Raw genomic sequence first — 26,783 nt, forward strand, 5'->3', positions numbered from 1 at the left:
TGCACGTCCCCCTGACGCCGGACGCCGCGGACGCCGGCAGCGTGGCCCGGGCGGGCGGGGCGCAGGCGGTGAGTGTGCGCTTTTGAGCGGCGGCGGCCCGAGCTCGCACGTCTGCCGGGATGAGCTACGACCGTGCCATCACCGTCTTCTCGCCCGACGGCCACCTCTTCCAAGTGGAGTACGCGCAGGAGGCGGTCAAAAAGGGCTCCACCGCGGTGAGCCGGCCAGAGCGAGGCCTGCGCGCGGCAGGGCGCACGGGGAAGCAGAGCACGCAGACCTGGGCGCGGGGGCCGGGCGTTCTGCTTGTGGCGGGTGACCCGGGAGGTGACGGGAGCTGAATGGTGGCCACCTAGGAAGGGAGCCGGGCCGCGGGGCCTGCGCCGCGCTCCCCGGAGAGCCGGGGACTGCAGCTGCCAGGCTTCCCCGCTGCAGGGCGTTTCGGCGAGCGCATCCCCGCCACTGGGCCGGGGCCATCTTGGTGCTATTGGCGCGGCGCGGGCGGCGGAGGCCGCAGGTGCGCGCGGGCGTGGGAGGCTCGCCGTGAGTCGGCACCCGCGGGGACTTGGGATCTCTCAAGCTAGGCCCAGATGGGCGTTGTGAACAAAGGGCGGCTTGTCGTCCCTGCGACGGTGACAGGCTGCTTCCGGGTTTGCCTGCTCCACCGACGCAGTGTTCTGGTTCCGGTGGACCTTTCTCCCCGCGCCCCAGTTTTTGTTCCTTCGCACCGCTTGGAAATGAGGTCGCCCGACACCTGCAAGCATCAACCGTGAGGCGGTTTTGGTTTTTGTTTTACCCGAGTCACCGGGTCTTCGGGGAAATACACGTGGTTCTGAGTCTTGCAGCGCCTGTATTTTTCAAGTATTTAATCACTTTGAAACTAAAGCCCCAAATCTTTCGGTGACCTAACCCATCCAAAAAACCCTAGTGTGAGAGCAGGTTTGGATGGGACAGGCCTGTAATCCTGGCATTTAGAAGGTTGAGGCTCGAAAATCTCACAAGTTCAAGACCAACCTGGGCCTATAAACTGAGAGGCCCCCCTCTCCTTCTCTCTCACTGTGTATGTATGCATTCTTTTTTTTTTAAATAACTTATTTTTCCTCAATGTGCATTGGTTTGCCTGCATGTATTTCTATGTGAGGGCATCAGATCCCCTGGAACTGGAGTTGCAGATATTTGTGAGCTGCTGTGTGGGTGCTGGGAATTGAACCCTGGTCCTCTGGGAGAGCACCCGGTGCTTTTAACCGCTGAGCCATCTCTCCAGTCCTAGTGGGGAAAACAACAACCAGTGAGGCTGGTGTGATGGCCAAGTTGCTAAAGCACGCTAGCTTTGCCAGCTAGAAGACCTGATTTTGGTCCTCCCTCACCTGTTGTGGGATAATTTGACACTCCAAATTGTCAATAAAGTTTACCTTGAAATTGGGGGTGGAGCCCCAGACTAGCAGAAGGGAATTAGCCATAGAGAAGCCAGCAATTTTGATAGACCTACGGGATGGAAAGGGCGGGGCTAGAGTTGGAGCTGCTTTTTGGTTCTGGGCTCTTGAGGTGTCTCCAGACAAAAACCAAAGGTACGCTAGTTGCTACTCAGCCTCTCTGAGCTAGCAGGTTTTCACCCCAGTCTTTGGTTCTCGGGTCTGATTGATAAATAGAACGATAGAGAATTAATTCTACCTACACATGGCAGCCCCTCAGAAGCCAGTCTGGAGTGGCTGACCAGGCACATACTGCAGGCAGTGGGGCCGCAGACAGTAATTAAAATATCAGATTCCTGTGCAGTCGCTAAGCCAACAGAGAAACAGCATTTGATGCCCCACAGATGTAGCAGTACTTTCCCATCAGGACCCCTAGCCCACAATAATGACATGGAGACTTAATGTGAAATATTAAATATGAAAGCTTGGCCTTAGCTTAGGCTTGTTCCCAGCTAGATCTTATAACTTAACCCATTTTTTAAAAAATCTCTATTCTGCCATATGACTTGGTTACTGCCTAGTACTGTACAAAAATCACATGCGCCTAGGTTCCTTCTCCCAGTTTCTCTCTCTCTCCCTCTTCCTCCCTCTCCCTCTCTCTCCCTCCCCAGAAGTTCCGCCTGTTTCCTCCTGCCTACCTGTTGGCCATTTAGCTCATCATTAAACCAATCAATCAGAAGGCACCTTAGGCAGAGACATCTCTTTACAGTGTAAACAGATATTCTGCAACACCCATGTGTTTGATTTGTTTTGTTTTGTTTTGTTTTTTAAGTTAGCTTCACACAATGACATCCCTGGCATCCCATTTCCTAGGAGACAGAGACTGGAGGATACGCTAGGTTTACTGTTCAGCAAGTGTAGCAGAGTCTGCCAGGTTCAGTGAGAGACTGATTCTGTCCCAAACCTACGTTGGAGCAGCTGGCGAGGTCGTCCAGCAGTTAAGAGTGCAAGCAGGGTCCTGAGTTTAGTTTTCGGCACCCAGGTGTTCAGTCTCAAAACTACCTTTCATTTCCACTCCAGGGGATTAAGCACCTCTGGCCTTCATGCACACTCGGGGACACACAAAACCATAGGAAAGCTTTGGAATCTGGAGGGGCCTGTCCCCAGTTCTCCCACCTGGAGCTGCCGTTGTACCCAGTTAGCTTCTCAGAACCCGAAGCACAGAAGAAACTTGTAAAGTCACTCCAGACCAGGGCAGGTGCGGACTGAGCTTCTCCCTTGGTAGAACCTTGGAGGCAGTTCCTGCATCTGGAGGATTGGAACTGGGTTGCTGCCCCACTGGAGAGTGAGCTGCCACCTAGTTGTGCCCTCTGCGCTCAGCTGCCTTGTTCAGGGATTGCTGCATGTTTCTGTTCCTCTCTTGATTACTCTGGGCTTATGATGGGCTTTTTGTTTGGTTTGATTTTGATTTTGGTCATGTTAGGCAAGCATCATTCCTCATCCACAGCCCAGCTTCACTTGTTTAAACCGCGGCCACTTCCTCCCTTCCCCAGAACAAGGCATAATCAGGGAATGGTGTGTCAAACTCACAGTGGGTAGTGGTTCATTTTGTAACACACGAGATCCTACCAGCAGGATGTGCGGTGTGAGGATCCATGATCGTGGCCTGGGGCTTCATGCAGCACCAGCTCCCAGCATCTGCTGCAGCGTCACTGGGCCTTGGGGTGCTGTGCAGCACTGTTGAGACAATATCACTGCGGTCACTGGGCCTTGGGGTGCTGTGCAGCACTGTTGAGACAATATCACTGCGGTCACTGGGCCTTGGGGTGCTGTGCAGCACTGTTGAGACAATATCACTGAGGTGCTTTCGTGCTTTAGAGGCATGAGATTGGACACTCAGGTCCTGATACTGTCCTAGTCCACAGAAGTGGATCCGGTTCCTTGGTGTGGTATAGTGTGTCGAGCGGTAGGCCAGATATAGGTGGTGTACCTTCCCGTGGGACTGTTGCCCCAAGTCATGTGCCGTGTGCCTGGCTGACCCTACCCCACTCTGCTGTGCCAAAGATTAACGGCTGTCCTGCTTATTATGTAATTCTTAAAAAGTGACCTGCTTTCTCATTTCAGGTTGGTGTACGAGGAAGGGACATTGTTGTTCTTGGTGTGGAAAAAAAATCAGTGGCCAAGCTACAAGATGAAAGAACAGTCCGGAAGATCTGCGCTTTGGACGACAATGTCTGCATGGCCTTTGCAGGTACAGGTTGCACTGGGGTGGTAGGGGGAGCCCTGGTGACCAGTTGGTGGGGCTAGGCGGTTGTGACACATGGACACTGGTTAACGGTGAGCAGTTGCTGGGTGATGGTGGACCCTTCTTGCCGCAGCCAGGGGTGGTGATGGTGGACCTTCCTTGCCGCAACCAGGGGTGGCAGTTACTACTTTCAGCAGAGCCAGCTTAGGAAGGCTCAGTTCCCTGAAACAAAACAAGATGCAGGGTAACTCGATTCCAAGTTGTTCGTCCCCTTGCGTCTTGGAAAGCCTTCTGGTACCGGTGTGCCACCCTTGTACTCGTGTGTAGTGACGAGTTGCCCTGACAGCCTCTGCTCGTGTTTCAGGCCTCACCGCTGATGCAAGGATCGTCATCAACAGAGCCCGGGTAGAGTGCCAGAGCCACCGGCTGACTGTGGAAGACCCGGTCACTGTGGAGTACATCACCCGCTACATTGCAAGTCTGAAGCAGGTAGGCACTTCCTCAGGCACTGCTGTCGGGGTGCTGTGTGACTTTATCTTGCCCCTACAGCACCGTTCAGCTGATTCTTCTGACTTGGAGCCATCCTGACCCTGGTCTCTAGAGGGGAATATAAGCTTTTGTCTTGCTACTTACTCTAAGCTACTATTTGTCAAGCAGTTGAGAGAGGGCTGAAAGGCACCCCTGCTCTGTGGTAAGATGTGCTACTGACTCTATAGAGCCACTTTGTATTGTAGCTGGAACATGTCTGCCTGTGTTGAGGTGACTTCCAGTAGTCTCAGTTAAGATGTGTGATATAGGACACACATGCAGGCAAATAGATACAAATAAATCTTAAAAAAGATACATAATGCATTTTCAGTCCTGGGTGTGTCTTAGAGGGAAAGGAAATGTTGCCGGCTGTTCTCAACTTCTCTACCGTCTGAGCTGCAGGTCCCTTGGGATGGTTTAGTTGTCACTAAGCAGTTGTCACTTTTCCTTTCAGCGCTATACACAGAGCAATGGGCGCAGGCCATTTGGCATCTCTGCCCTCATTGTGGGTTTTGACTTTGATGGCACCCCCAGACTCTATCAGACTGACCCCTCGGGCACATATCATGCCTGGAAGGTAAGTCTGTGTCAAAACAGTGGGACTTTGGGCATAGGGAGGAACTAAAGCGGCATCAGCAAACAGACGGCAACCTCTTAGCATGGTGCGTGTGCACTGCCTATTTGTCTCACGTTGCTTCTATGAAAGCAAAACATTCTACATTGCTGTTTGGCATTGCATCAAAGAAGGCCTAAATTGAAATCTCCCCAAGAGTCTCTTGACAACGAAAGAATTTCCATTCTTGGCAAGGATCAACACCAGTGCTAATAGCCTTAAAAGTAGAATCAGGGTCAGTGCCACCACCTTCCACTGCTGGAGATCCAACTGCAGGCTGTGGAAGAAGGCAGCCACTGGCCAGCCAGCCACATAGACTGGCTCCACTAAGACCCATGTGTCTTAGGCCAATGCCATAGGCCGGGGCGCCAAGTCAGTGCGGGAATTCTTGGAGAAGAACTACACGGATGATGCCATCGAGACGGACGATCTGACCATCAAACTAGTCATCAAGGCTCTTCTGGAAGTGAGTACACGTGGGACACCCCAGGCAGAGTGGGCTCGCTGTGTCTGACATGGGAGGCAAACAGGTGAAGCCCCAGTAGCTAGAACACAGGTATTGGGTTCCCATATGAGGAGCTGCTGCACAGACTGGAGGTTACATAAGCGTCCTGAGCAGGCCTGACACACACCTATACTTGGGAGAAAGCCATAGATGTTCACTCTCCCATCTGACTGGTCTGGTTATGAACCAAAATTTAGGTCCATGTAAGGTTAGACACACCTAATTAATGCTTTTGCCTTCTTCAAGGTGGTCCAGTCAGGTGGCAAAAACATTGAACTTGCTGTCATGAGACGGGATCAACCCCTCAAGGTAAGTCTAATTTTTGGTGGAAGGGTTCAGATAGTGGGGAGCGCTCCTACCTTACATACCCAGTCCAGTCCAAGGTTCCAGGTGTGTACTGATACACTGACTATTGATGGCATTTTCATAACCCTTCCCCTGGCCCTGTGATACTGCTTCTGAAGAGGTTACCGTCTCATAAGCCGTTAGTTGTACTGTGGCATTACCTCCCTCTTAAGAACATTCCCGATGCCCTTCTGTTGTGGAGATGTGCTGTGTTCTGTCGTAGACTGCCAACACCCACTCTGCTGCTGCCTGGGTCACTCACCTTGTTCCCAACAGCACAATACAGGCCTGCAGAAGTAGTTGTATGACCAGGTGGTAGTATGCTTGCACCTTAAGCAGATTAATTATGAATGTGCTTCTTATGGGGTAGATTTTAAATCCTGAAGAAATTGAGAAATATGTTGCCGAAATCGAAAAAGAAAAAGAAGAAAATGAAAAGAAGAAACAAAAGAAAGCATCTTCATGAAGTGTGCGCTAGTTGGAGCAGCTTTCAGCCTTGGTGTTACGGGCCTTCTGTCTGCTTTTCCCAGAACCCAATAAACATCTACATTTTTTAACCCTGTCTTGTGATGCGAGCACATCATTCGGCTGCAACTGCAGTTAAGATGGGATCTTTACGTGAGTGCTGGCCTCATACTCTCAGCGTGTCTGCTAAAGGGTCCAGCAGACCCAGGTTTCTCAGTGCTTTCTCTCAAATAACTCCGGAGCCATGACTGGCAATGTAGCTAGTTACCTGGTATGTACAGTTCCTCTGGCCTGGCATGCGAGGCCCGGGTTCCTTCCTTAGTGCTGAGAAGGTTTGGTACCAGTTTTCTTTAAGGATGGCTCAGTACAAGAACACTAGATGTTCTTTCAAAGGACCTGGGTTTGGTTCGCAGCACTTACATAAATGTCGTATATACTCAGTCATGCACACAAATCGAACCTTAGCCAGGTGGGTAGTGGCACAATGCACCTTTAATCCCAGGGGAGGCAGAGGCAGGCAAATCTCTACCAGGACAGCCAGGATACAGAGAAACCCGGTCTCAAAAAACCAAAAGAAAAAAAAGAGCTCCATCGTAAGACCTTCCATGCCACCCCCAAAAACAACTTAGTACTTATACTCGATTTGTATTTTGCTGTTAGTCAAGTTTTCTACATTAAAATCGAGACTGATTGTCACTGTGTTGTTTTTTGGCCAGGAATGCACTTCCTCTTGGCTTCTATCATTCCACCAACTGCTTTGGCTTACAGCTAACCCTTGCTCTGTCCCCCCACTCCACTTAACCAGTTATGTTAGAACAGAAAATTTTTGGCCAAATTTATGCCTATTGTAACATCTATAAACTGCGACTTGTGTCTTGGCAGAGAAAAACCAGCTTAACTAGTTTCAGGTGCATAGCTGCTGTACATAGTATGTATACTTTTATTAGTCAAGGACAATGCGTCATCAAATGGTCCCAAGGCTGCCTGCCTCCTTCAGCCTGCCAATCCACTGACCACATTACTTGCCCTGGACACTTGAGCGGCTACAGCAAAGCAAGGTGGTTTGCACCTGGGGTGCTCATTGAGAACCAGCCTGCCTACTTCATCTGTGGTCATTGGGTCACTTTTCTGGCATATATCTCCAGCCCCTAACTAGCCTAGGTCTGTCCGAGGCCTGACTAGTTCTTGCTTCTGGGTAGGCCTGGACATGACAAAGGCGACAGAGGCAGCATTTGAAGGCTTGAATGTTTATTTAGAGTTTGCATTACCCCAACAGTAGCCCCAGTGCTATGTTCTAGTCTCAGCTATGAAGTCCTACAAAAATAAACCCAAGCTTTTGCAATGTGACTTCATCAATACAGAACTAAAGCTTTGTAGCTATTTTGAAGGGGTTTTGGTTATCAAGGTGCTTATTTTCAACAAAATGCCCTGTCAGTCAGAGGATGCATGCTTATACAGAAAATCTGACCCATTTACTCATGCAACAAGTTTATGTTCCCACCCTCCCTCCACCACCTCCTGCAAAATAAACACACAAGAACTATTTACAATTGAGGAAATAAGGCCAGTGACCTTAAAAAAAAAAAAAAAAAGACTGGCTCATTTCAAAGTGGATGAGAATGCTTAGGTGCAGCCAGAGTCTTCTAACAATGGCTGACCTGGGCCAGAGGCAGACAAGGGCAGGAAGCCAGGCACACCACATTGCCTTGTCTTGGATCTTGACACTAAGCTGCAGTAGCTGTGGAAGCCACGCTCTACATGAACTACTTCACTCATCCCTCTGTCAGCCTCCAACACTGAACATCACTGGTTCATTACACAACATGATCCATGAAACACCCCCCCTTCACGCCCTTGGCCCTCCCACCCCGTATGACTGGTTCACCCTGTGCTGGCCCTGCCTGGCTCCTGAGACTTCCCACTTTCAGCAGTTGGGGTACCAGGCCAGAAGCACCAGGGGCCAGATGGGTTGCAGAGACACATTTGGACACCACATGTGCCAAATAAAATTTGGTTCTGTTTTAAGAGTCAAAGCTGTCATTTAAAAAAAAAAATTACAGAATGAGGGTTGAGCCTTTGCCTATAGAAACCTTTTTGCAAAATACCAAAACCTTACAATTAGGCTGTGTGCAACCAAGAGGAAAATGTAGGTCAAGATACCTTCACGAGGTCACCCACAAAATACTTCCCCCAAAACAAGTGGTTCTAATCAGACCACATCCAAGTTTAGGTTGAGTCCAAAGCTAAGTAGCTAAGTAGCATTCAGACTTGGTAAACAAGATCACTTCTACCGGTGACTGTAGCGTTCATTTCCTTCTGTCCTGCAAAGCAGCACCTCTGTGCCTCTTCAGGACCCTGTGAAAGGACAAGAGGTCAGTGTGTCCAAAGGTGCCTGTCACACGGCTGTCTATTCCCTCACCACCATGGGGACCAGGAGACAACAGAGGAAGGAAATCCTGGCCCTCCATATCCCACCCAGCCCTGCACAGGACTTCAGCCAGACTTATTTCTGTGCGCACAGCTCTAAACATGGTCTAGGGATCTCACCCCACCACCTCCTACCCAGGGATCCAGAAGGTTCCCCACTCACTTATACTACACCCTCACACCCGGCCAGTCCCAGCTCGGTGGGAAGTGGGGTTGCGCCGTGTTGTTCCATTGCCTCTGCCTCCTCGGAATCCACCACGTGAACTGCGGCCCCGAAGGAACCTCCCAGATACCCCAAAGGTCTCGGTGTTCAGCTTCCTCTCTTCAGCCCATGTTGTTCGCCTAGAACTAAACAAAAAGATAAGGTGTGTGGAAGATCTGACTGTAAGCTGGGCAGTGGTGGGGCACACCTTTATTCCCAGCATTTGGGAGGCAGAGGGAGGTGGATCTCTGTGTTTGAGGCCAGCCTGCTCTACAGAGCAAGCTCCAGGACAGCAAGGAAACCTTGCTTGAAAAGGGAAACCCTGTCTTGAAAAACCAAAAATCAGACTGTAGTAGGCAACAACTAATGAGCTACTGCTATGGTTGCCAGAGGCCAGAGCACACACCCTTATACTACAGACCAGGCCTATTGTGGCTCAAGAAGAGTAAACAATGGACACAAGTGGTGACAGCGAAGCCCTTAAGAGCCCTCCAGGTAAGCTTCCACACCAGCTCATCTCAGCCACTGTCACCAAGAGGCGGTGCAGTTCGTTGCTTAGAATACAGCCAGCACCATCAACCTGCCCGTTCTGATGCACACCCATGTGCAGATCCTGGGCTTCACCTGGAAGTCCCGTTTCTCACTCCTACAGCTGTTGCAGAGTCCTGGCCACACCCCTCCTACGATACAGCTGGGCCTAAGTCCTTCTCTTAACTTTTATCTTTCTTGCTTCAATTGCTCCCCTGAAAATGTGTATGGCTCAGACTACCCAGCTCATTTCCTGTTCTTCATTGGCTGGCAGTGTGCCTAATACTCAACCAACAGGACTCCTGGGTGTGTGTTTGCACACCATGCCTGCTCTGAAGACTACTGTACAGTCTGGGGGTGTTCATCCACAGTGCTGACACATATCACAATCACTGACTTCCAAGACTTGGGAGGACAGGGTGCTCAGCCAATTGCTTATGTGTATCTATGCCAGTAGGCAAATGGACAAGAAACAATAGCACAAACAGAACTCTTGGAGGCAAACAGGGAGCGCAAGGATTTAACCTCAGCAAGTCCAAATCAGGCTAGGGGACAGCCAGAGGCTTTTGGTACTATACCCCAGCTGGCAGAGGCAGATCCAGCTGGCACTCTCGTACTTATCATGTAGAAATGTAAAACACCCACCCAGAATATAAGCTCAAATCTCAGACTTAAAGTTACTACATTTAATCGCGTGCTTCCAGAACTTACAAACCAGCCATCCTTCCCACAGTGCACACAGGCCCTGACCTTGTTTTGAGTTCAGAAGAAATGTTGTCAAAGAAGGACTTGGATTTGTCATAATAACAGTTGGGCCCCAGAAGATCTTCTTCAGCAGGAGTCTCTTCACTCTGGGTCATCACAGTAGGGTCCTTCTCTTCCCCCTTCTCAGCTTTGTCATCTATAAAGAAAAGCAGGGCACAAAGGTCCAGAGACAAACACTACCCAATGGTTTTCTGTTGGGGTGCACTCAGATCCAGAGGATGACCTAAATATTTCATGCCAGAGACCCTTTCTTCTCACTGCAAGTCACAAGCTTCACAACCCCCCACCCCAACCCTTCCTCATCTCATTTATTCCAATCTTCACATTGGTCAGGACCCCACGTCACTCCAGAGCGATGCTCTAGGGGATCTCTTGGGGGATAACTTTCAAGTGAATCAGACCTTTAAAATTCAGTTTCTTCTTAAATTCTTTATCGAGCTCTTCTCGGTTGAACTGGGCATTTGCACTCTCAAAATCAAAGTCACCTTCAAACTTGATTGTGTTTTCCTTAACATTAGTTGGACGGTTTTGCCCTCTGGAACGATTTCTTGTTCGCCGATTGCCTATGTGGAAAAAAAAAGCCAGGATGGCTGAACTCACCAACTTAATTTCCAGTTTGAATTCAAAAGTAGCTCATAGACAACACTGAAGACAAAGGGGGCACGGCTCACTAAGGCACCACCTTAGCCCCAAGTCCCCAGCACAGGCAAGCAAAGTGGCCCTGCTGCTCGTGGCCATGGGAGTTACCTGACCGCCTCCGTGGAGGTCTTCTGTTCTCATCATTCACCTGCCCTTGAGTGTGCACAGGTGCCGGCTGGACTACATCTAAAGTGCAAAGGGAAAAGTGAGGCAAAGCTCCCGCCGAAGCCAGAACCCAGCCACCAAAGCAGAGTACCACCACCACATGCAGCCCTATTAGACTGAGGCTGCCTGCCCACAGGCCTGCTTGCAAAAGAATGATTAGGGCAATGTTTTAAAACATAGCCCAGTGAGTACTACATTGGGAACATATAGCAAATTGCAGGGGGATATCAAGTTCAAGTACCGATGGCAGTCTTGCTGCTTGGCTGAGCCTGGCGACCATTGAGTTGTGTCCCCGAGGTGACCTTGGTGGGTAAGAGTTTCTTAGCATTCAAGTTATCAGCAGAACTAGTCTGGACAGCCTGTTCCACCATGGGGCTCTTGCCGACTGGGGTAGATGGAAAACCAGCTCCTGAGTTGAAGAGGGAAGGCAGGTTTAGAAATAGCTAAAAGAAAGTTACTACCTCCAGCCATTTCTCCTGGATGGTACCTTGGGGGTGGGGTTAGGGCAGGGGTGACACACTGTCTAGAGAAGTCTGAACTCAGGATTTACTCTCCCAGACTGGCCCGCTCCCTTTGAAGCTGGTCCAGGTGACAAAGGAAATTAAGTCACAGGGAGGCACCAAGGCCTGTTCTCTAGGAACGCCAATCTTTGAACTACAATGAGGAAACTCATTGTGCTACCAACGCCAAAGGGTACTTCCTCAAGTTTACCAATGGGTTTTCTAGACAAGTTCTGACCAAGCCTAAAGGTGTCAACAGTCCTGAAATGAAGTCGGAATTCAAGAAATGTTACTCTGGTCTATGCAGGAGAACCCACCTAGCCTGGGACCTTCTAGAAAGTACAGTAATCAGACTCTGAAATTCTAGAACAGCTTTATGAGAAACAGGAGGAGGTGACCAGGACGTACTGCAATGAAGGTTAACAACCTACAGCTTCTCAGAGAGTAAAAAGCTCTTCATAAGCAAGGACAGGCTACCGGGTGCCCAGCCTGAGGGACTGTACCTACACACAAAACGCACCCTCAAAACAGAGCTTCAGTGGTGGTCCCAGTATGAATCCTCTGAAACTGGCAAAACACAGGAGCCACCGGTACAGTCTGACCCCTTTGACCTGTCCCACATCCCATAACCCACGGGGAACTGGGGACTGTGTGGGACTGGAGTGAGACACAAAGCACGAGTCCTGGTCATGGCAAAACAAAATGAAACACTGCTGTGGAGAGACTCCATCACACGGTCAGGGACGCACTCCCAGGCAAGCATTCGTAAGATCCTCTCTGACAGAAACTAAGATGGACTACGTTTTCAGGCCCATCATCTCACTCAGCAAGAAGACCCCAAAAGACAAACAGGAAACAATCACACCAAAGTGACTTCTGGGTACAGTTATTTTTTTTTAAATATTTACTTATTTGTACATATATGGGTGTTTGTCTGCATTTAAGTCTGCACCACATGCACGCCTGGTCTCCTAAGAGTCCAGAAGAGGGGGTCAGATCCCCTAGGACTGGAGTTATAGACGGTTGTGAAGCACCATGTGGACCCTGGGAATCAAATCCAGGTCACCTGGAAGAGGAGCCAATGCTCTTAACTATTGAGCCATCTATCCTGCCCCTTGTGTGCTTTGTAAAAGCAATTTTACCCTATGGTGGATTTCCGTGAGCAATCCTAAGGACAATGAAAGCATCCTCAGTAGCAGCTCTTAATTAGAAAGGGTAATACATTCCCCCGTTTAGGTACAAAGAGGCCCTACAGGACGTAACAACCCACACAAATAGACTGATTGTACTCTGTGCCCCTACCCAGGAGGCCTCCTGGACTAAGCTGAGTAATGAAGGTTTGAGCTGCTACAAGCACGATGCCACATGTAAAACAGACATGCAGAAACATCAGCACAAGAACACAAGGAAGGTCAAGAAACCCTGTAAATGCTGTATCAGCAGAGATAGGTGGGTGGATAGTATAACACTAGCCAGCTGGCTCTCAAGATCGCACTGTTCATGCAGTCAAACACCTGGGGGCTGCCGTGCAAGCTCCCCACCTCAAATGCCCTTAAGAGAGAACTACACGTTTCATCTGAGTTGTTTGGGAAAGTTCCACAGCAGAAATCCAGAACATGTCTAGGACTCAGAAAACCCAAGAAACAGCTTTATATCTTCCCATGTAATGGCCATGTACAGGCCAAACCATAAACCCAGGCAGAATGAATTAAGTGCTCTGTTGGCTTTTTCTAACCCTTTAAAACTGGCATTAATAAATCAGGCCATACGCCGAACCAAGCAGAAGCAGTATCCTGATCCCTGGGCCTAGTGGAAGGTCTGTTCCAGTTCCTGCCATCCTGGCTCTGTTCACCCCCTGGCTCTCACAGTCTACGAGAAAGCATGCAGTTAGTTCTCCAAACTGCTGTTACCCTTGGAAGTGAGCTGAGGTGGCTCTGAGGACATGTCAAGCTCTGAAACAGGCTGTGGAGATGGAGAGGAACTAGGGCTGGAAGCAGCGGCTGAGGCTGGAGGGCTTACCAACTTCTCTACAGAAGAGAGAGAGAGAAGAGCAAAGAGAAAGCACACAAATAAGTCAGGACATACTTGTCTTATGCCTAGCAAGCCTGGAAAGAGCCAAGCGACCTCTCAAATGATGTATTTTAGAGCGAGGCTGAGAAGTCGCCTGCCACATCAGAACAGCAATCACAAGTGGCCCATAGCATTGGTCTGGAGTTTAACTAACATTCCCTGCCTCAGCTGCTGGAGTCTTGAGCAAGGATGGAAGGACAAGATGCAAACTATGTTCTTAGGGGTGGAGGAAGCACGTATGTGTACATATGCACATTCATGTCAAGGCCACAGGTCAACCTTAGGGTTGCTTCCTTGGGTGTCATCCATTTTGTTTTTAAGGCAGGGTCTCTCAGTTACCCACTAGTTAGGCTTAACTTGTGAGTTAGCCAGCCTCAGGGGTCCATCTGTCTCTGCCTCCCCAGCACTGAGAAAAGTGCCCAATTCTCTATGCTCTGAACACAGCATCATGGTCCAGGTCAAAGACAGGGCTGACCTTACTCCCAACACAGAGATACTCTTATTCTAAGACTAATAAACCTCAGTAGAAACCACATTTACTTTGCAACAGATTAATATAGGCTATAATAAGATATAGGGCACTAATAGTCCTAGATAGATCCCATCTGTAAAGAAACTACAAGTGCACCAGAACTTCTGATTTCAAGTGCATTTTGAACTAACGCTGCTGCCTCTTAGTGTCAGAAAACAGTTATTGAACACTAAAGAGCTGAAGCTCCAGTGGGTAATTTATTAGGAGTGGTACGATGCAAAATCCAGGAGCTGTATGACATGAAGAATTAATTGTCCCACTCTCAGGGTATAAGACTCTATCACTATATGGTGATCACAGGCAAAGGTAGTTGAGCACACAGAATGGTCACTCACCTAGACCTAATGAGGCGGCATACTGCTGGCTGAGCAGGGAGCTGGCTGCCAGCTGGCCATACGGCGGCATCCCTCTGAAGGGGCTGTAAGGCACATGCGGCTGGAAGGGCGAGGCGGAGGCAGAGCCCAGGGAGGACTGAACAACGAGACACACAGGTAAGAGCACTGCAACATCCCGTTACCTCTCAAGCAGGTCTCCACATATAGTACTTGCCAAGTCTGTCAGCCTCCACTCCTGATGTGGTAGGCATTCTGGGCAGTTTCCAGTGTTGCCAAAAGTTCACGAACTTCACAAAACTAAAACCCTCTCACAACTCCCCTCTGCCAACAGCGGTCTGGCCTTTTTAGTTGGAGAAAGTTGCAGTGAAGAGATGTGGGGCCATGAACTATTTACACATCTCCAGATGTGTTCATTCCCTCCCCTCCTTTGTCTCCCCACAAAGAATTCAGGATCATGCCTGTTCATCTGAAGGCTGGCCTATTCCCACACTCACTCTCAATACCTATGCACCAAGCTGGTCCTTCCAGTGCCACAGAAGTCACCGCTGCCTGCTGCTACCTTTCTACGCACGGCCTCATCCCAGAACCTGAGCAGCCTGCACTGCAGAAGCCAACCAAGGCCTGAGTTTATGTAAGATAACCATCTAGATGCCTGCCCCTGACGATCCTGACATATAGCCTACCAGGCAGTCAGACTTAGCTTAAGACTTTCAAATTTAGGGTCCTACAACAATGAAATATAACAGCATAAGACTCTCAAGACAGTGAACCAACCCTGTCATCCTGAAAGCATCTGATGCCACTCACACTGTGGCCCCTCAGGGCTTGAGTGCTATGTTCCAGGTACCCCGGGACCAGGCAAGACCAGCAGCACATTACACACAGCAAGCTAGGTTTCTTTCCCTCATGGCCTTATCATACAGAACATACGACCCAGTAGAGTACATGCTGCATAGGTACACAAACCATCCAGGTGAAAACCAGGCCAGCGCTCACTAGAGGACAATTCTTCAAGTTGAATGCTCTGGACAAACAGACGACAGCAAATTCCATGTGGAAACCAAGATCTCTTATGAACCACACCCACACACTTACCTGAACAATAGCAGGATCCTGAGGGAGTGTGTGCTGAGCTTTTGGAGGTTCACACACAGTAATATCTTTGATATCACTTCCCCGAAAAATGATGTACTCATAAATTTCCTCTCTTGGGGGAGCAGGCCTATCTGTGGGACGGTCTTCAGTACCAAAGGACCTCACTTAGGGGTTAAAAAAAAGAAGGGTTAAGTTGTATTGTAGTCCTGTGCCAAGTCCATTTGATTGAGCTTCTAACACTACAGCGCCCTCTCTGACACAGCATTCTACTGACAATTAACAGCTCCTTAATCTCCCATTTTCCAGCTGACAACACCTATCAGGCATCATGTCTCAAAGAAAGCAGGGGACAGTAGTTCAGGAAGAGGACATGAAAAATGTCACTGAATCCCAAGCCTCCCAAAGCTCCCTGCACGTCTGCACAAACCCACTGATTGTCTCTGCAGAACCTCCCTCCTCACATCTGACTGCAGATGGAACCGCTAGCAGCTTCAAGCCTGAACCCTCATCACAGGCTGCAGCTGAGGCGGTTTTCCTAGGCAAGAACGGGACAACAGGCTTGGGCTGCTGCAGAAACAAAAGGAAGGAGTCCCTGAACTCGGGCCCCCAACACTAGCTTCTGTGTCCACAAGGAAATCCGGAACCCAAGGTATTCTCCACGGGATCTAGGAAGGCTAGCACACCTCTCTTTGGCAGGACTCCGGGGCTGATCTGAGTCTGGTGGTAGGATTTAAGCAGCAAACTCCTACTGTGGACAGGGGCCTAGTCTGGGCCTGTTTCTCCAACTGGGGATCTCATGTCAAAAGCAGTGCAGCAAGGAGAGTTCAACTGAGCTCTCCCGGGCAGCGCTGCAGTCTGGGTCCGGGAGCCAGGCTTCAAACGGAAGGTTCGGGAGAATGGCTCAGGACTAGCCTCGACCCTTCCATCTGCACCCTCGAGGGTCTAACACACCCCCCGGGCGGCCTGCTGCGCTCGCGCTTCGGCGGAGCAGTAAGAAAACGAGCGCCCTATTTTACGTGGAGAATGGAGACAAAGAAGCTCTGGGAGCCTCACGCTGCCGGGACCAGCGCGCACCGACTCTGGACTTCTCTCATCACAAACCAACCCCTCGAGTCAACAGGGTCGTAAGAGTGCGGGGCAGAGTAGCGGCAATGGCAGCTCTAGCGACGCCCCGGCTTGGCTGGATGCTGCACCAGGACGCGGTGGGCCGTGGCTGCCGCGGGGTTCCAGTAGAGCGCGCAGGACCCGGGCCCCCGGCCACGGCGCGCGACTCGCCCCGCAGGGACGTCTCGCAGACGGGAGGTCCGCGGCTTCGGAGCCGCCCCGCCCCCCGACACCTGCAGGACCTCGGTCCGCTCCTCCCCTGGCCCCCGCCAAAGCCGGCACCACCATTGTGCCGGCAGGCGCGGGGCAGCCGAGCTGTTGGGGCGGCGGTTGGGCGCGCGGCGGCGGCGGGCCGCTACCTTTGGCGAGCGCCACGGTGGAATTGTCGGTGTCGATGGTGTAGAGAATGCCCTCGTAGCGGATCTGCGCCTTGGAGATGAGGCTGATCTTGCTGCCCAGATACGGGGTGCCGGACGAACCGCTCATGGCGGCGGCCGGGGCGCGCCAGGCGCGGGGGGACCAGCGCCGAGCCCCGCCCGCTCCGCCGCCGCGCGGTCGCCTGGCCGCCCACTCCCGCGCACCTCTGCGCCGCCGCTGCCGCCGCCGAGGCGCCTCCTGCCGCGCCTAGGGGCCTGCGGGCCGCGAGAGAGCCGGAGAGGAAGCGGAGCGAGGCGCGTAGCCTGAGTCTGAGGGGAGCGGGGGGGAGGAGCTCCGCCGCAGCCACATCCGGGGCCTCCCGCCGCCACGCGCCGCCCCCGCACGCTCGCAAGCTCATTGGCTCGTCGCTCCGGCCTCCCTTTAAATATGGCCGCGCCGCCGGCAGGGGGCGGGGCTGCGCCTGCGCAGCTTGGCACGGCCGGCTGTGGTCCGGCTTCTCGGTCTCTGCACAGCGGGTTCCCGACGGGCCCCGCGCACGGCTTAGGGGTGTGAGACCGAGCGGGCGGGGCGGGGGGCGGAGCGCGCGTGCGCGGGGCCGGCGGACGGCCGCTGTTTGCAAACTCGGGGGCGGACCCGGGGCTGGTCCTGGAGGAGCGCCAGGCTCCTCCCGTCGCGCGTGCCGGGGTTGCTGTTCGGAGGAGACGGACCCCGACAGCCAGCGCTGGACCCTAGGCTAGGAGGAGACGGACCCCGACAGCCAGCGCTGGACCCGGGGCCCAGGAGCCACCAGGCGGGTGCACTTAAGCGCTTCCGCGGGGCGGCCCCGAAATAGATCACGCAGGGGATGCCCGGGGGAGCCCTGCCCCTCCTCCCAAGCCTGCGGCGCTGCTGTCCTTAAAATAAACCCTGGCTGGCTTGGGCGGTCCCCGCCGGCCTAGGCTACCCGTAGGCCTCCCGTGTCCTCAGACTGCGCCTCAAGCCCTGCCCCAGCCTTGAAGTTCGGGGAGCCCTGCGAAATCGTTCCCTGTTCTTGCGGTGCTGGCTCCGCGCCACGCATGGTTGGAAATTTTAATATGTGGGAGCGCCTGTCTATTTACAGTTAGTCTCTACCATCAGATCAGGGCCCAATATTGGATACTATGAAAAATTTGACATTTTATAAGAGTGAAATAGGATGAAAGGCGGTAACAGGACATCTCATATAGTGAACATAAATACTGTTTTGTGAAACCATTTCTCTTAAATGTGAGACATAAAATGTACTTCTTACTGTGCTGACATCAGCCTAACACCATGCCAAGTGGATGCCTGGAGTACAGTCTTGAACATTTAGAAAAATTTTAACTTGCCGTGTGTGTATATCACGACGGGTGTGGAGGTCACAGGACAACTGGAGTTAGTGCTCTGCTTCCTTCCACTCTTGAGTCTGGAAATGGGACCTCTCAGGTGGTCACACTTAGCAAGTTCCCTTACCCACCGAGCGGTCCTACTGGCCCGATTTCTTTTCTTTCACTTTTAGTCGTGACAGGGGTCCTACTCTTAGCTCAGGAACTCACTATGCAGCCCCAACTGTAATCCTTTGACAATCCTCCTGCCTCAACCTCCCACATGCCCAAATTTTGAGCATGAGCCACAGCACTTCTTAGAAACCATAGTGGGCCAACTTCCCCCAGTTGACAGAGGCAGAAACCAGTGTAGTATGTGGGTGAATTGCCGGTGGACCTACAGTCTTTGGAGGTATTACATCCAATTCCGTACAATCGCCTCTGTGAGACCCACTGAGCATCAGCAGCGCCCACCACCACCAGGCAGCACTGACAGCAGAAGAGAAGTCACCAGTCTGTTTGGTCAGCCATAATTCAGCTCACTCCCCACGGCCACTTCTTAATGTCTAGAAAATTGTGCTCAGGAAAACTGAGACAGCCCTGTTGGGGAAGAGAGGTCTCCTGGCCTGGGGCAACCAGGCTGTCATCACAGCATGGCCTGGCTCACTCAGACATCTGGGTTGTACATGGTGGGATGGGTGGGTGGGTGGTGAGACCTGTGAGCCCCTCAGTGACCCTCTGGCTGGTGGTGATCCCTGTGTGCAGCTGAGGCTCTCCTTCCCCCTGCTTCCCACCCGAGGAATCCAAGGTCACAGAGCCACGAACCTCTGTGTGTTGGAGGGGTGTGCATTCCTCCCTTTAAAAAGGCTGATCCTGTCTTCCAGAAGGGAGTTGGATCCTGAGCCCCAGAACCTGAGATGGGAGGGGGGGTCCAGCTCCCAGTGGCCCCTGCATTTGCTACTGGGTGGTTCCCTGAGGACACTAGATGCAGTGTAGACACCCACACAGAGAAGAGGCTAAAAATATACACAGTGCCCAGGTCCAGGGATACAGACTCTGCTGTTCATTCCTGGTGCCCTGCCCAGTACAAGGAATGGAGGGTACTTGGGCAGGACCAAGAAGGAGAGCAGCTGTACTGGACTGAAATTTGACCCAGCTATCCACTGGCAAAGTGTTTGTTTCCTGGCCGGAGCATCTGCCCGGTACCCTTACAATGCTAGCTTTTTACAAGTGTGCAGGTCTTGAGAGCCTGCCGGGCCCACCCATTTGATAATCACCAAGTCAGTAGTGGAAAGATGTAGAGAAAGAAGCCAGAGCTTCTAGAAAACTCTGACCGTATCGGATCCCCTATCTCAGTTTCCCCTTTTCCCAAGTGGTGATTTAGCTACCTTGTTCATCTTACGGGTATACTAGAAGTCCTCAGGAAATAATGGCTGCATGAGACTTTGAGAGCAGCCGGGCTGGATGTGTGAAGAACCTGACAGGTAGCAGCGGAAGTCTCTGCTGCATGTAGGCAGTGGGGGGCAACAGTCCGGAGACAGGAAGGTAGAAGGCAGGAAGGGGAGCCCCTACCCACACTTCAGTACCAGTCAGCTAGGGTTACACTGCCAGTATTCCACAGCAGGTGAGCATGCAGTGCCACACAAAACCATTTGGTAACTCAGAGCACACCTGAGAAAGAGTGGCTGGCATGCCAGATTTCACAGGTGAAATTGCTTAGTACAAAGGACACAAGGTAAGAATTAGAAAACTGTGTCTAGGTCAGTGGTTCGTAGGTAAAGAGGAATCCAGCGAGTGGTCCTAACATAGGGACTTTCCTGGTAAGAAGGTCTCACCTGGCCCCTGCCCACGCTCAGGATCTCATCACGGCCCTGGGAAGGAGTTCTGATCACAACTGACTGGGATAGAAGGAGGCACAGGTGGGAGGCAGAGATGAGAGAGTGGGCAGCCCAGGGTGGCTGTGTTCAGAGCACAGTGCTGCACGTGTGACTGGACTATAAACAGGGCAGCGGTGGGCAGCGGCGGTGCACGCCTTTAATCCCAGCCCTCGGGAGGCCGAGGCAGGTGGGTCTCTGTGAGTCTGAGGCCAGCCTGGTCTACAAAGCGAGTTCCAGGACAGAGAGTTAGAGATACATAGAGAAACCTTGTCTCGGGGGGCGGGGGGGAAGATCTGCACAACTAGCAACCTTCCTGAGGTCCTACACGTTATCTGTGGTTCCAGAGGAACTCCATCTCTCACTGTTGTGTCCCACTGCTCAACAGACCTGTTGTCCCAGCATGAGCACAAAGTAGGCTAAAGTTCATGTGTTCTGACCTCTCTCCACTTCCTTCTATTTAGCTCCTCTTTCCTCTTTCCCTTCCTGGTCCGGTATTGTTTTGTGAGACAGGGTCTCTCACGTAGCCAAGGCTGGTAGTAAACATTGTTGGTCAGGTGACTTTGAACGCCCATCTTCCTGCCTCTGTATCCTGAGTTCAGGGATCACAGGCATTTGGTACCACATTAAACACAGGTTGATGCACGCTAGGCAAGCACTCTACCAGCTAGGCAACATCCCAGTCCTCTTTCTGAACCTACTCTTTTTAAAAATTACATGTATTTATCTATTGTGTGTATGTATGTGTTCTGTGTTGGAGGATCACTGCACATGTGTGATAGTCAAATGTCAACTGGTGGGCGTTGGTTCTGAGGATTGAACTCCGGTCACCGGGCTTGGGAGGAATGGCCTTTACCCACTACGTTCACCTTTCTTGCCCACCTCATCCTCTGCATCCCAGATGGCTCCTTGCCCTCTTTGCTGCCTTCCTCTTTATTTACAACTCCCTTTCCCTGATACCCAAGCTTCCCCGGTATGGAGCATTACAGTGACGATGCTGTGCTCCAGGGAGGCAAAGAGAAACACGTGAGACCCTGCACATAATCACCGAGGCTTGGCCGCTCTCACAGGTGTTGCTGTTTGGGGCTGGGTTGCTGGTCAGACCTGATGGGATTACAGGCAACCCTAAACATTGGATCCCTAAATTTCAGAGAGGCAGAAACACAGATATAGAATGCTTAGAGAACACTGTGAGGACCGGAATGGACCATCTACTTGGAGGCAAGCCTCTTGAAGACCTCAGGAACAGTTTAGGGTGAGGGGTAAAGTCCTTGGGCCTCTGTTCTTCTTGGATAGAAATAAGCAAGAGCTCATTTAGAGCCAGTGTACCAAAAGCTCACTCAGTGCCCACCACTGCACAACAGCCACATCCATGACGCCCCATATGCCATCCCAGCACACCTGGCAATACAGTCTCCCCTCCAGCCCTCTGAGGTGTGATGCAGCTCATTCTGAGCTGGGTGACTCTGTTTGAGTCACAGCCAGTGAATGGTAGGGCCTGTTATGGTGAGGCTCTGTCCCTCAGCTCACTACAGAGATCCATAAGGCAGGATGCCTAGATACGGTTTTGCCCTTGAACACAGGCTCTCCAGATGTCCAAAGGGAGGCTTCCCTGAGGCTGGAGCAGGACAGTGGGGAAAGAAGCAGCAGATTCTTCAAGTGTTTTCGCTGGCATTTCATCCTAGCGTGGCTCCACTGGAGATGCAGGATGCCTCCCTCCTAGGAAATTGCCATGACAACCCAGAAGCCTACCTGGCACTTTTGGCACCTGCCTGATGGTGAAGGGCACCTGCCGGGCAAAGTCACTACCCCAAGAACAAGGTCATGTAAATGAGAGATGTTTACATTCCCCCACAAATGGTCCTCAACCGAGCCCTAGTACTTAGCTAACCCAGGATTATTCTCTGTTTTGAATGTGTCACTCAGCCAAGGCCAGCATGCCAGGCACAGAAGCTTCTATTTTTACTTATAAATAGGTCTGACTTAGTAACTGCAGTTCTTTCCTTCTGTCCGCACCCTAACCACCCCAAGAGCAAAGGGCGAATTAGGACTCCAGGTGACGGAACTGCTGTGTACTTAGCCACCCTTAGCCATCGAGGCCTTCAGAGCCAGGCACTGTCTGAGAAGCAGGCAGAGCTTTAAAGTGTGAGGAGTAGAGTTGGAGAAGAGGGCTCTCCCTAGACGAAGCTGGCTGTCCCAGCCCAGGGAACTGTTTCAGCAGGTTACCAGGCACTAGGTTACTCATTCCCTTTGGCTATCTTTCCTAAGTACCCAACACTTGCCTTGGAAGTCCTCTGCCATCAGAACACTCAAGTGACAGACACCAGCAGTGGTCACCTTAGAAAGCGTGCAGTCTCTTTCCATACCAGGCTGGATCCGAATCATTTCCTATTTACTTACTATGCTAGTGTGCGGTTCAGTGGTGTTTAAATATGTTCGGTTGTGTAGCCACCATCCCAAATAGAAATCCCAACCCATTAGCAGTTTTTCTCTGTTCCCTCATCTAGTACTAAACAACTTAGGACTTTCTGTTTCCATGGATTTGCCTAGTCTGGACATTAAATAAAATCTCCTATGAATGGAGCCAAGCACTGGCTCCCTTCACTTGGCATGTTTATGCGATTTCAAGGATCATCCGTGTCACAGCACGGATCAGTGTTTTATCCCTTTGACAACTGGACAATGCTCTGTTTTACGATGTTTCTCGACTCTTCACCACCTGATAGGCATTTAGGTTCTTGACACCATTTAGGAACACCTGTGCATAAGTAGTTCCCTGGATATTTTAATTGTTCTCAGGAATATGGTATCTGGGTCACGTGGTCATCACATTGCGTGAAACTGCTGACTGTTTGCCAAAGTGGCTATACCACCTCATAATCCCATCAACCATGTGTGAGGTGGACCCCGTCTTTACAATGATGATTGTGGCGAAGGACAGGGTGTTAACACTTCAGTGGCCTATTCTTTCATTCAGGCACAGAGTCTCCTGCTCATGTGAACATCTCAGAGCTAACTGCCTACCCTCCCTGATCACAACTGCCCAAGGTCTTGGGTGAGCAAGGCAGATGGAGGCTTTTCTTCTGGTGGAGATAGGGCTAGAAGCCTCTTTCTGGAAAAGCCGCTGGAGTTATAGCCTACAGAGCTGACTCTTCACTCTAGCAAGTCACAGTGTGTTTGTGTATGGGATATGTGAGAGGGTGTATGTACATGTCTCTCTCTGTGTGTACAAAAAACATTCACATGTGTGTGCATATGCGTGGAGATCCAAAGCTAACATTCGGTGCCTCCCTATGGATCTCTACCCATTTCTTAGAGTTGTGTTTTCTGCTAGTCTAGCTAGCCGGCTTACCCCAGATATCTGGTCTCTGCCTCCTGATTGCTGTATGAGAAACCAGCTTTTATGTGCAATTCAAACTCCAGGCTTCATGCATACAGGGAAAGTGTTTATCCACTGAGCCACATCCACAGCCCCACAATCCTCTGTTCTTTCTGCTTCCCTCAGTCCTCTACCTGCTATGGCCACACCATGCATCTGCTGCGCGACAAAACCTTTCCTGGAGAGACTCAACACACGTCTACAAACCCCAGATAGGGGACCCCTACAGACCAAAGTACAGCTACCACCCAAGTCGGCTTTGGTGAACCAATGAGTTTTACTGGGGTTGTTTACAGGAATGTGGGCAGAGTTACTCATAGGAGCAGAAGTGACTTACAGACAGCTGCTTCACCAAAACCCACCCTGGCATGGGCGACAGCTCACAACGCTGGGAACGTGGAACACACTGCACAGCCTGCAGGCTGTTAAGCAGGTTTGAGAGTGTCCTTTCCAAGTGATTCAGTTGGTCTAAACCTCTTTCAGGCAGCTGAGCTGGTCTGAGAGTCTTCTTTGCAGCTTGGCTCTGCTCAGCTTTTATCTTACTTTGACAGAGAGGAGACCGAGAGAATCTGGTCAGTTTCAGGGACTTCCTGAGTTCTTTACCTTCCTGCTTAAGGAGGAAGCTATTTCAGAAAGCTTCCTGCTTTCTGAAGCTATTTTGAGTTGTTTCCCTTCCTGCTTAAGGAGCTTCCTGCAGGATGAAATGCTTTAATCCCGGAGGAAACTGTTTCACAACAGCATCCTAATTCTGAATAGAAAAATAAACTCACGCAACAAAAACCTTGAGCTTAGTGCTTAAAGAAGCAGCAACCGCAGATGAAGCTGCTTGCCTGAGTGTATGTTGGGCACTGTACCAAGCCTTAGCCATGGAGTAACCTACACAGATGACAGGAAGTGAAGAGACAAGACGGTTGAGTACCATGACCTGCCTCCCAGTGCAACCAGACAGTTCAGTACCATGACCTGCCTCCCAGTGCAATCAGACAGTTCAGTACCATGACCTGCCTCCCAGTGCAACCAGACAGTTCAGTACCATGACCTGCCTCCCAGTGCAACCAGACAGTTCAGTACCATGACCTGCCTCCCAGTACAACCAGACAGTTCAGTACCATGACCTGCCTCCCAGTGCAACCAGACAGTTCAGTACCATGACCTGCCTCCCAATGCAACAAGACAGTTGAGTACCATGACCTGCCTCCCAGTGCAACCAGACAGTTCAGTACCATGACCTGCCTCCCAGTACAACCAGACAGTTCAGTACCATGACCTGCCTCCCAGTGCAACCAGACAGTTCAGTACCATGACCTGCCTCCCAGTGCAACCAGACAGTTCAGTACCATGACCTGCCTCCCAGTGCAACCAGACAGTTCAGTACCATGACCTGCCCTCCCAGTACAACCAGATGCAGACCTCGATCGGGGAATTCCTGGTCTTCAGTGTGATGTAACACACCCTTCCCAAATATTTACTGAGTGAGCAGATGAACTCTCCAGCCCTTCCTACCTATCACACAAGACTGAGAGAGGATGCTGTGGACCACTGTCCTCCAGGTGTAACAGGGCAATTGCCATCTTAATTAGAATGTCTGAGAATACTCACTGGTGACCTTCACAAGGGTCATTTAAGCCTCTTCTGAGATTCTGGCCACTCCCTTTTAAGGCTGTCTGTAATTCTATCCCAGATACACGTCGTCTTGGAAGGTGCTAGAATGTGCAGGGTAGGACTTCTCAGTGATGCAGCTGTTTTGGGAAAGTCACTTAAGCACCTGTAGGGAAGCCTAGTAAACAACTCCATGGTTTACCAAGCTAGACTTGGATAGACTCACTCTGTCTGTGGTCAGAGCACTCTTTGGAGTAAATAGATCTTTGTTCATGTCTTCCAAGATAAACCATAAGCCAACTTCTCTGGGAAGTCGGGGCTGGAGCTCAGGGGCAGGCGAGTCTTGGGAGGCAAGTAGAGATGCCGGTTTTATAAAAGCCTGCCAGGCCAGCAGGGAACCCACTCCAGGCGGACATGCCTGGGTTTTAGTACTGTTAGTAGTGGCAGGAGCTATAGCCCAACAATTATCAGAAACCTGAAGAATTCCCTTGCCCATAGGGACCTCCAAGTAAAGCCAGATCCTTGACTACACCGTGGAAAGGAATTTCAGAATAAGTCAGAGTAAGTCAAGTTCATGACAGGGGTGGGCTCCTGGGGAGACCTGAAGCCCAGTTCGTGAAAGTGCATACACGTGTCACACGTGACAGGGATGGGCTCCTGGGGAGACTTGCACGTCACTGTCTTTACAATGTCTACAGATTTGGCAGCCTTCCACATTCCTCAACAGATATAGTTTGCAACAAGATTTGAAGATTAAGCAAAACTTAGAAAGTAAGGTTTAGAAGTTAGGTGAGAATACACGAGCTGGTTAACTGTTTTTCTTAAAGGATTTTCTTTTGTAAATTGTAAGAGCTAATCCATTTAAACTCAAGGTCACAAACATTTTGCCCCTGAGTTAGTACAGTTCATTTTGTTGTTGTTGTTGTTAAGACAGGGTTTTACTGTAGCTCTGGTTGTCCTGGAACTCATTCTGTAGACCAGGCTGACCTCGAACTCAAACACCCATCTCTGCCTGTGCTGCCTGTGCTGGGTGGGATTAAATGTGTGTGCCACAACCACCTGGCTTAGTAGTTAATTTATTTTAACCTCTTTTAAAGATATCTTTTGGAACACAGAAACTACAGGTAATTTTGGCCTGTATCAGTTGTGTTGATGTTTCTTAGCTCAGTCTGTGGGAAAGGCAGATTAGACCTCAGAGTGCAGGGTTTTCCCCTTCTTGTGCCTCCTCCATTTTGCCTGCCTTTCTGTCCTGCCCAGCATCACTGTCTAGTTGAGGAGGCAGTGCCACAGCAGGTTGAAGTAACCTGCTGGTAGATAGTCTCTTGCTGAGGGTGACCAAGGGTTCTGGAACCCAAGGACTCACAGATGCTAAAGAAACACTCTGCCACTATGCTGCCATCTCTGGGTCATTTGTCCCTTTCTGAGAAGAGGTCTGATGACTGACTCTCACACATCCCAATCCTCTCTCTTGTGTCTGTGAGTAACTCAGTGTCTGTAGCTATAACCTGGCTTTCACCTGATGGACTCCTCCTAACTCTATCTTCCATGCCCCACTTTGTTTGGGTTGAAGCCTCACCCCAGCGCCTGGCATCCATATACCCAAAGAGTCTGGAATGTTTGGGTAGAAGTTCCATCCCAAACCCCCTCCCCTAGGAGTTGCCTCAGTCCAGGCTCCACTCCCAAGAAAGCCTGCGAAATAATGACCTCTCTCCAGAGATGCTCAAGACCACTCCCACAGGGTATTTAAACTGCCCTC

The 26,783-nt window shown here is 50.9% G+C and overlaps 2 protein-coding genes across 5 annotated transcripts; one reads left to right on the forward strand and one right to left on the reverse strand.

Moving 5' to 3' along the window:
• The first annotated feature begins 47 nt into the window (after window positions 1–47).
• On the forward strand, window positions 48–6,202 carry Psma7 (proteasome 20S subunit alpha 7). The gene is made up of 7 exons (XM_048441283.3): window positions 48–215; window positions 3,534–3,660; window positions 4,019–4,143; window positions 4,637–4,759; window positions 5,142–5,261; window positions 5,547–5,609; window positions 6,016–6,202. The coding sequence occupies exons 1-7, from the start codon at window positions 120–122 to the stop codon at window positions 6,109–6,111; spliced, it is 750 nt and encodes a 249-aa protein (XP_048297240.2). The 5' UTR covers window positions 48–119; the 3' UTR covers window positions 6,112–6,202.
• Window positions 6,203–7,341: 1,139 nt separating this feature from the next.
• Window positions 7,342–17,147, reverse strand: Lsm14b (LSM family member 14B). Of its 4 annotated transcripts, XM_085696910.2 has the most exons (10): window positions 16,832–17,145; window positions 15,369–15,532; window positions 14,274–14,409; window positions 13,247–13,363; window positions 11,078–11,245; window positions 10,780–10,857; window positions 10,434–10,595; window positions 10,018–10,168; window positions 8,701–8,885; window positions 7,342–8,465 (listed from the first exon to the last, which is right to left on the reverse strand). In XM_085696910.2, exons 1-9 carry the CDS (start codon window positions 16,956–16,958, stop codon window positions 8,714–8,716), a joined length of 1,275 nt encoding a protein of 424 aa, XP_085553036.1. In that variant the 5' UTR covers window positions 16,959–17,145; the 3' UTR covers window positions 7,342–8,465; window positions 8,701–8,713. The 4 variants fall into 4 exon arrangements, with proteins under 4 accessions (XP_085553036.1, XP_085553037.1, XP_085553038.1 ...); XM_085696911.2 differs by lacking the exon at window positions 10,780–10,857 and having other exon boundaries at window positions 16,832–17,147; XM_085696912.2 differs by lacking the exon at window positions 13,247–13,363 and having other exon boundaries at window positions 16,832–17,143.
• Between the last annotated feature and the right edge of the window lie 9,636 nt (window positions 17,148–26,783).

This window comes from Myodes glareolus, chromosome 10 (genome assembly GCF_982192425.1).
Source record: "Myodes glareolus chromosome 10, mMyoGla1.1, whole genome shotgun sequence".
NCBI classification, from domain to species: Eukaryota; Metazoa; Chordata; class Mammalia; order Rodentia; family Cricetidae; genus Myodes; species Myodes glareolus.

What these genes read in the sequence shown, in the direction of transcription:
- Psma7 (XM_048441283.3), top strand. Translation starts at nt 120, where the DNA reads ATGAGCTACGACCGTGCCATCACCGTCTTCTCGCCCGACGGCCACCTC. An exon ending in GCACATATCATGCCTGGAAG is followed by an intron (nt 4,760 to 5,141) that starts GTAAGTCTGTGT and finishes CATGTGTCTTAG; the next exon opens with GCCAATGCCATAGGCCGGGG. An exon ending in TCATCAAGGCTCTTCTGGAA is followed by an intron (nt 5,262 to 5,546) that starts GTGAGTACACGT and finishes GCCTTCTTCAAG; the next exon opens with GTGGTCCAGTCAGGTGGCAA.
- Lsm14b (XM_085696910.2), bottom strand. Translation starts at nt 16,958, where the DNA reads ATGAGCGGTTCGTCCGGCACCCCGTATCTGGGCAGCAAGATCAGCCTC. An exon ending in TGCCGCCTCATTAGGTCTAG is followed by an intron (nt 13,364 to 14,273) that starts GTGAGTGACCAT and finishes TCTCTTCTGTAG; the next exon opens with AGAAGTTGGTAAGCCCTCCA. An exon ending in ACCTCAGCTCACTTCCAAGG is followed by an intron (nt 11,246 to 13,246) that starts GTAACAGCAGTT and finishes TCTTCAACTCAG; the next exon opens with GAGCTGGTTTTCCATCTACC.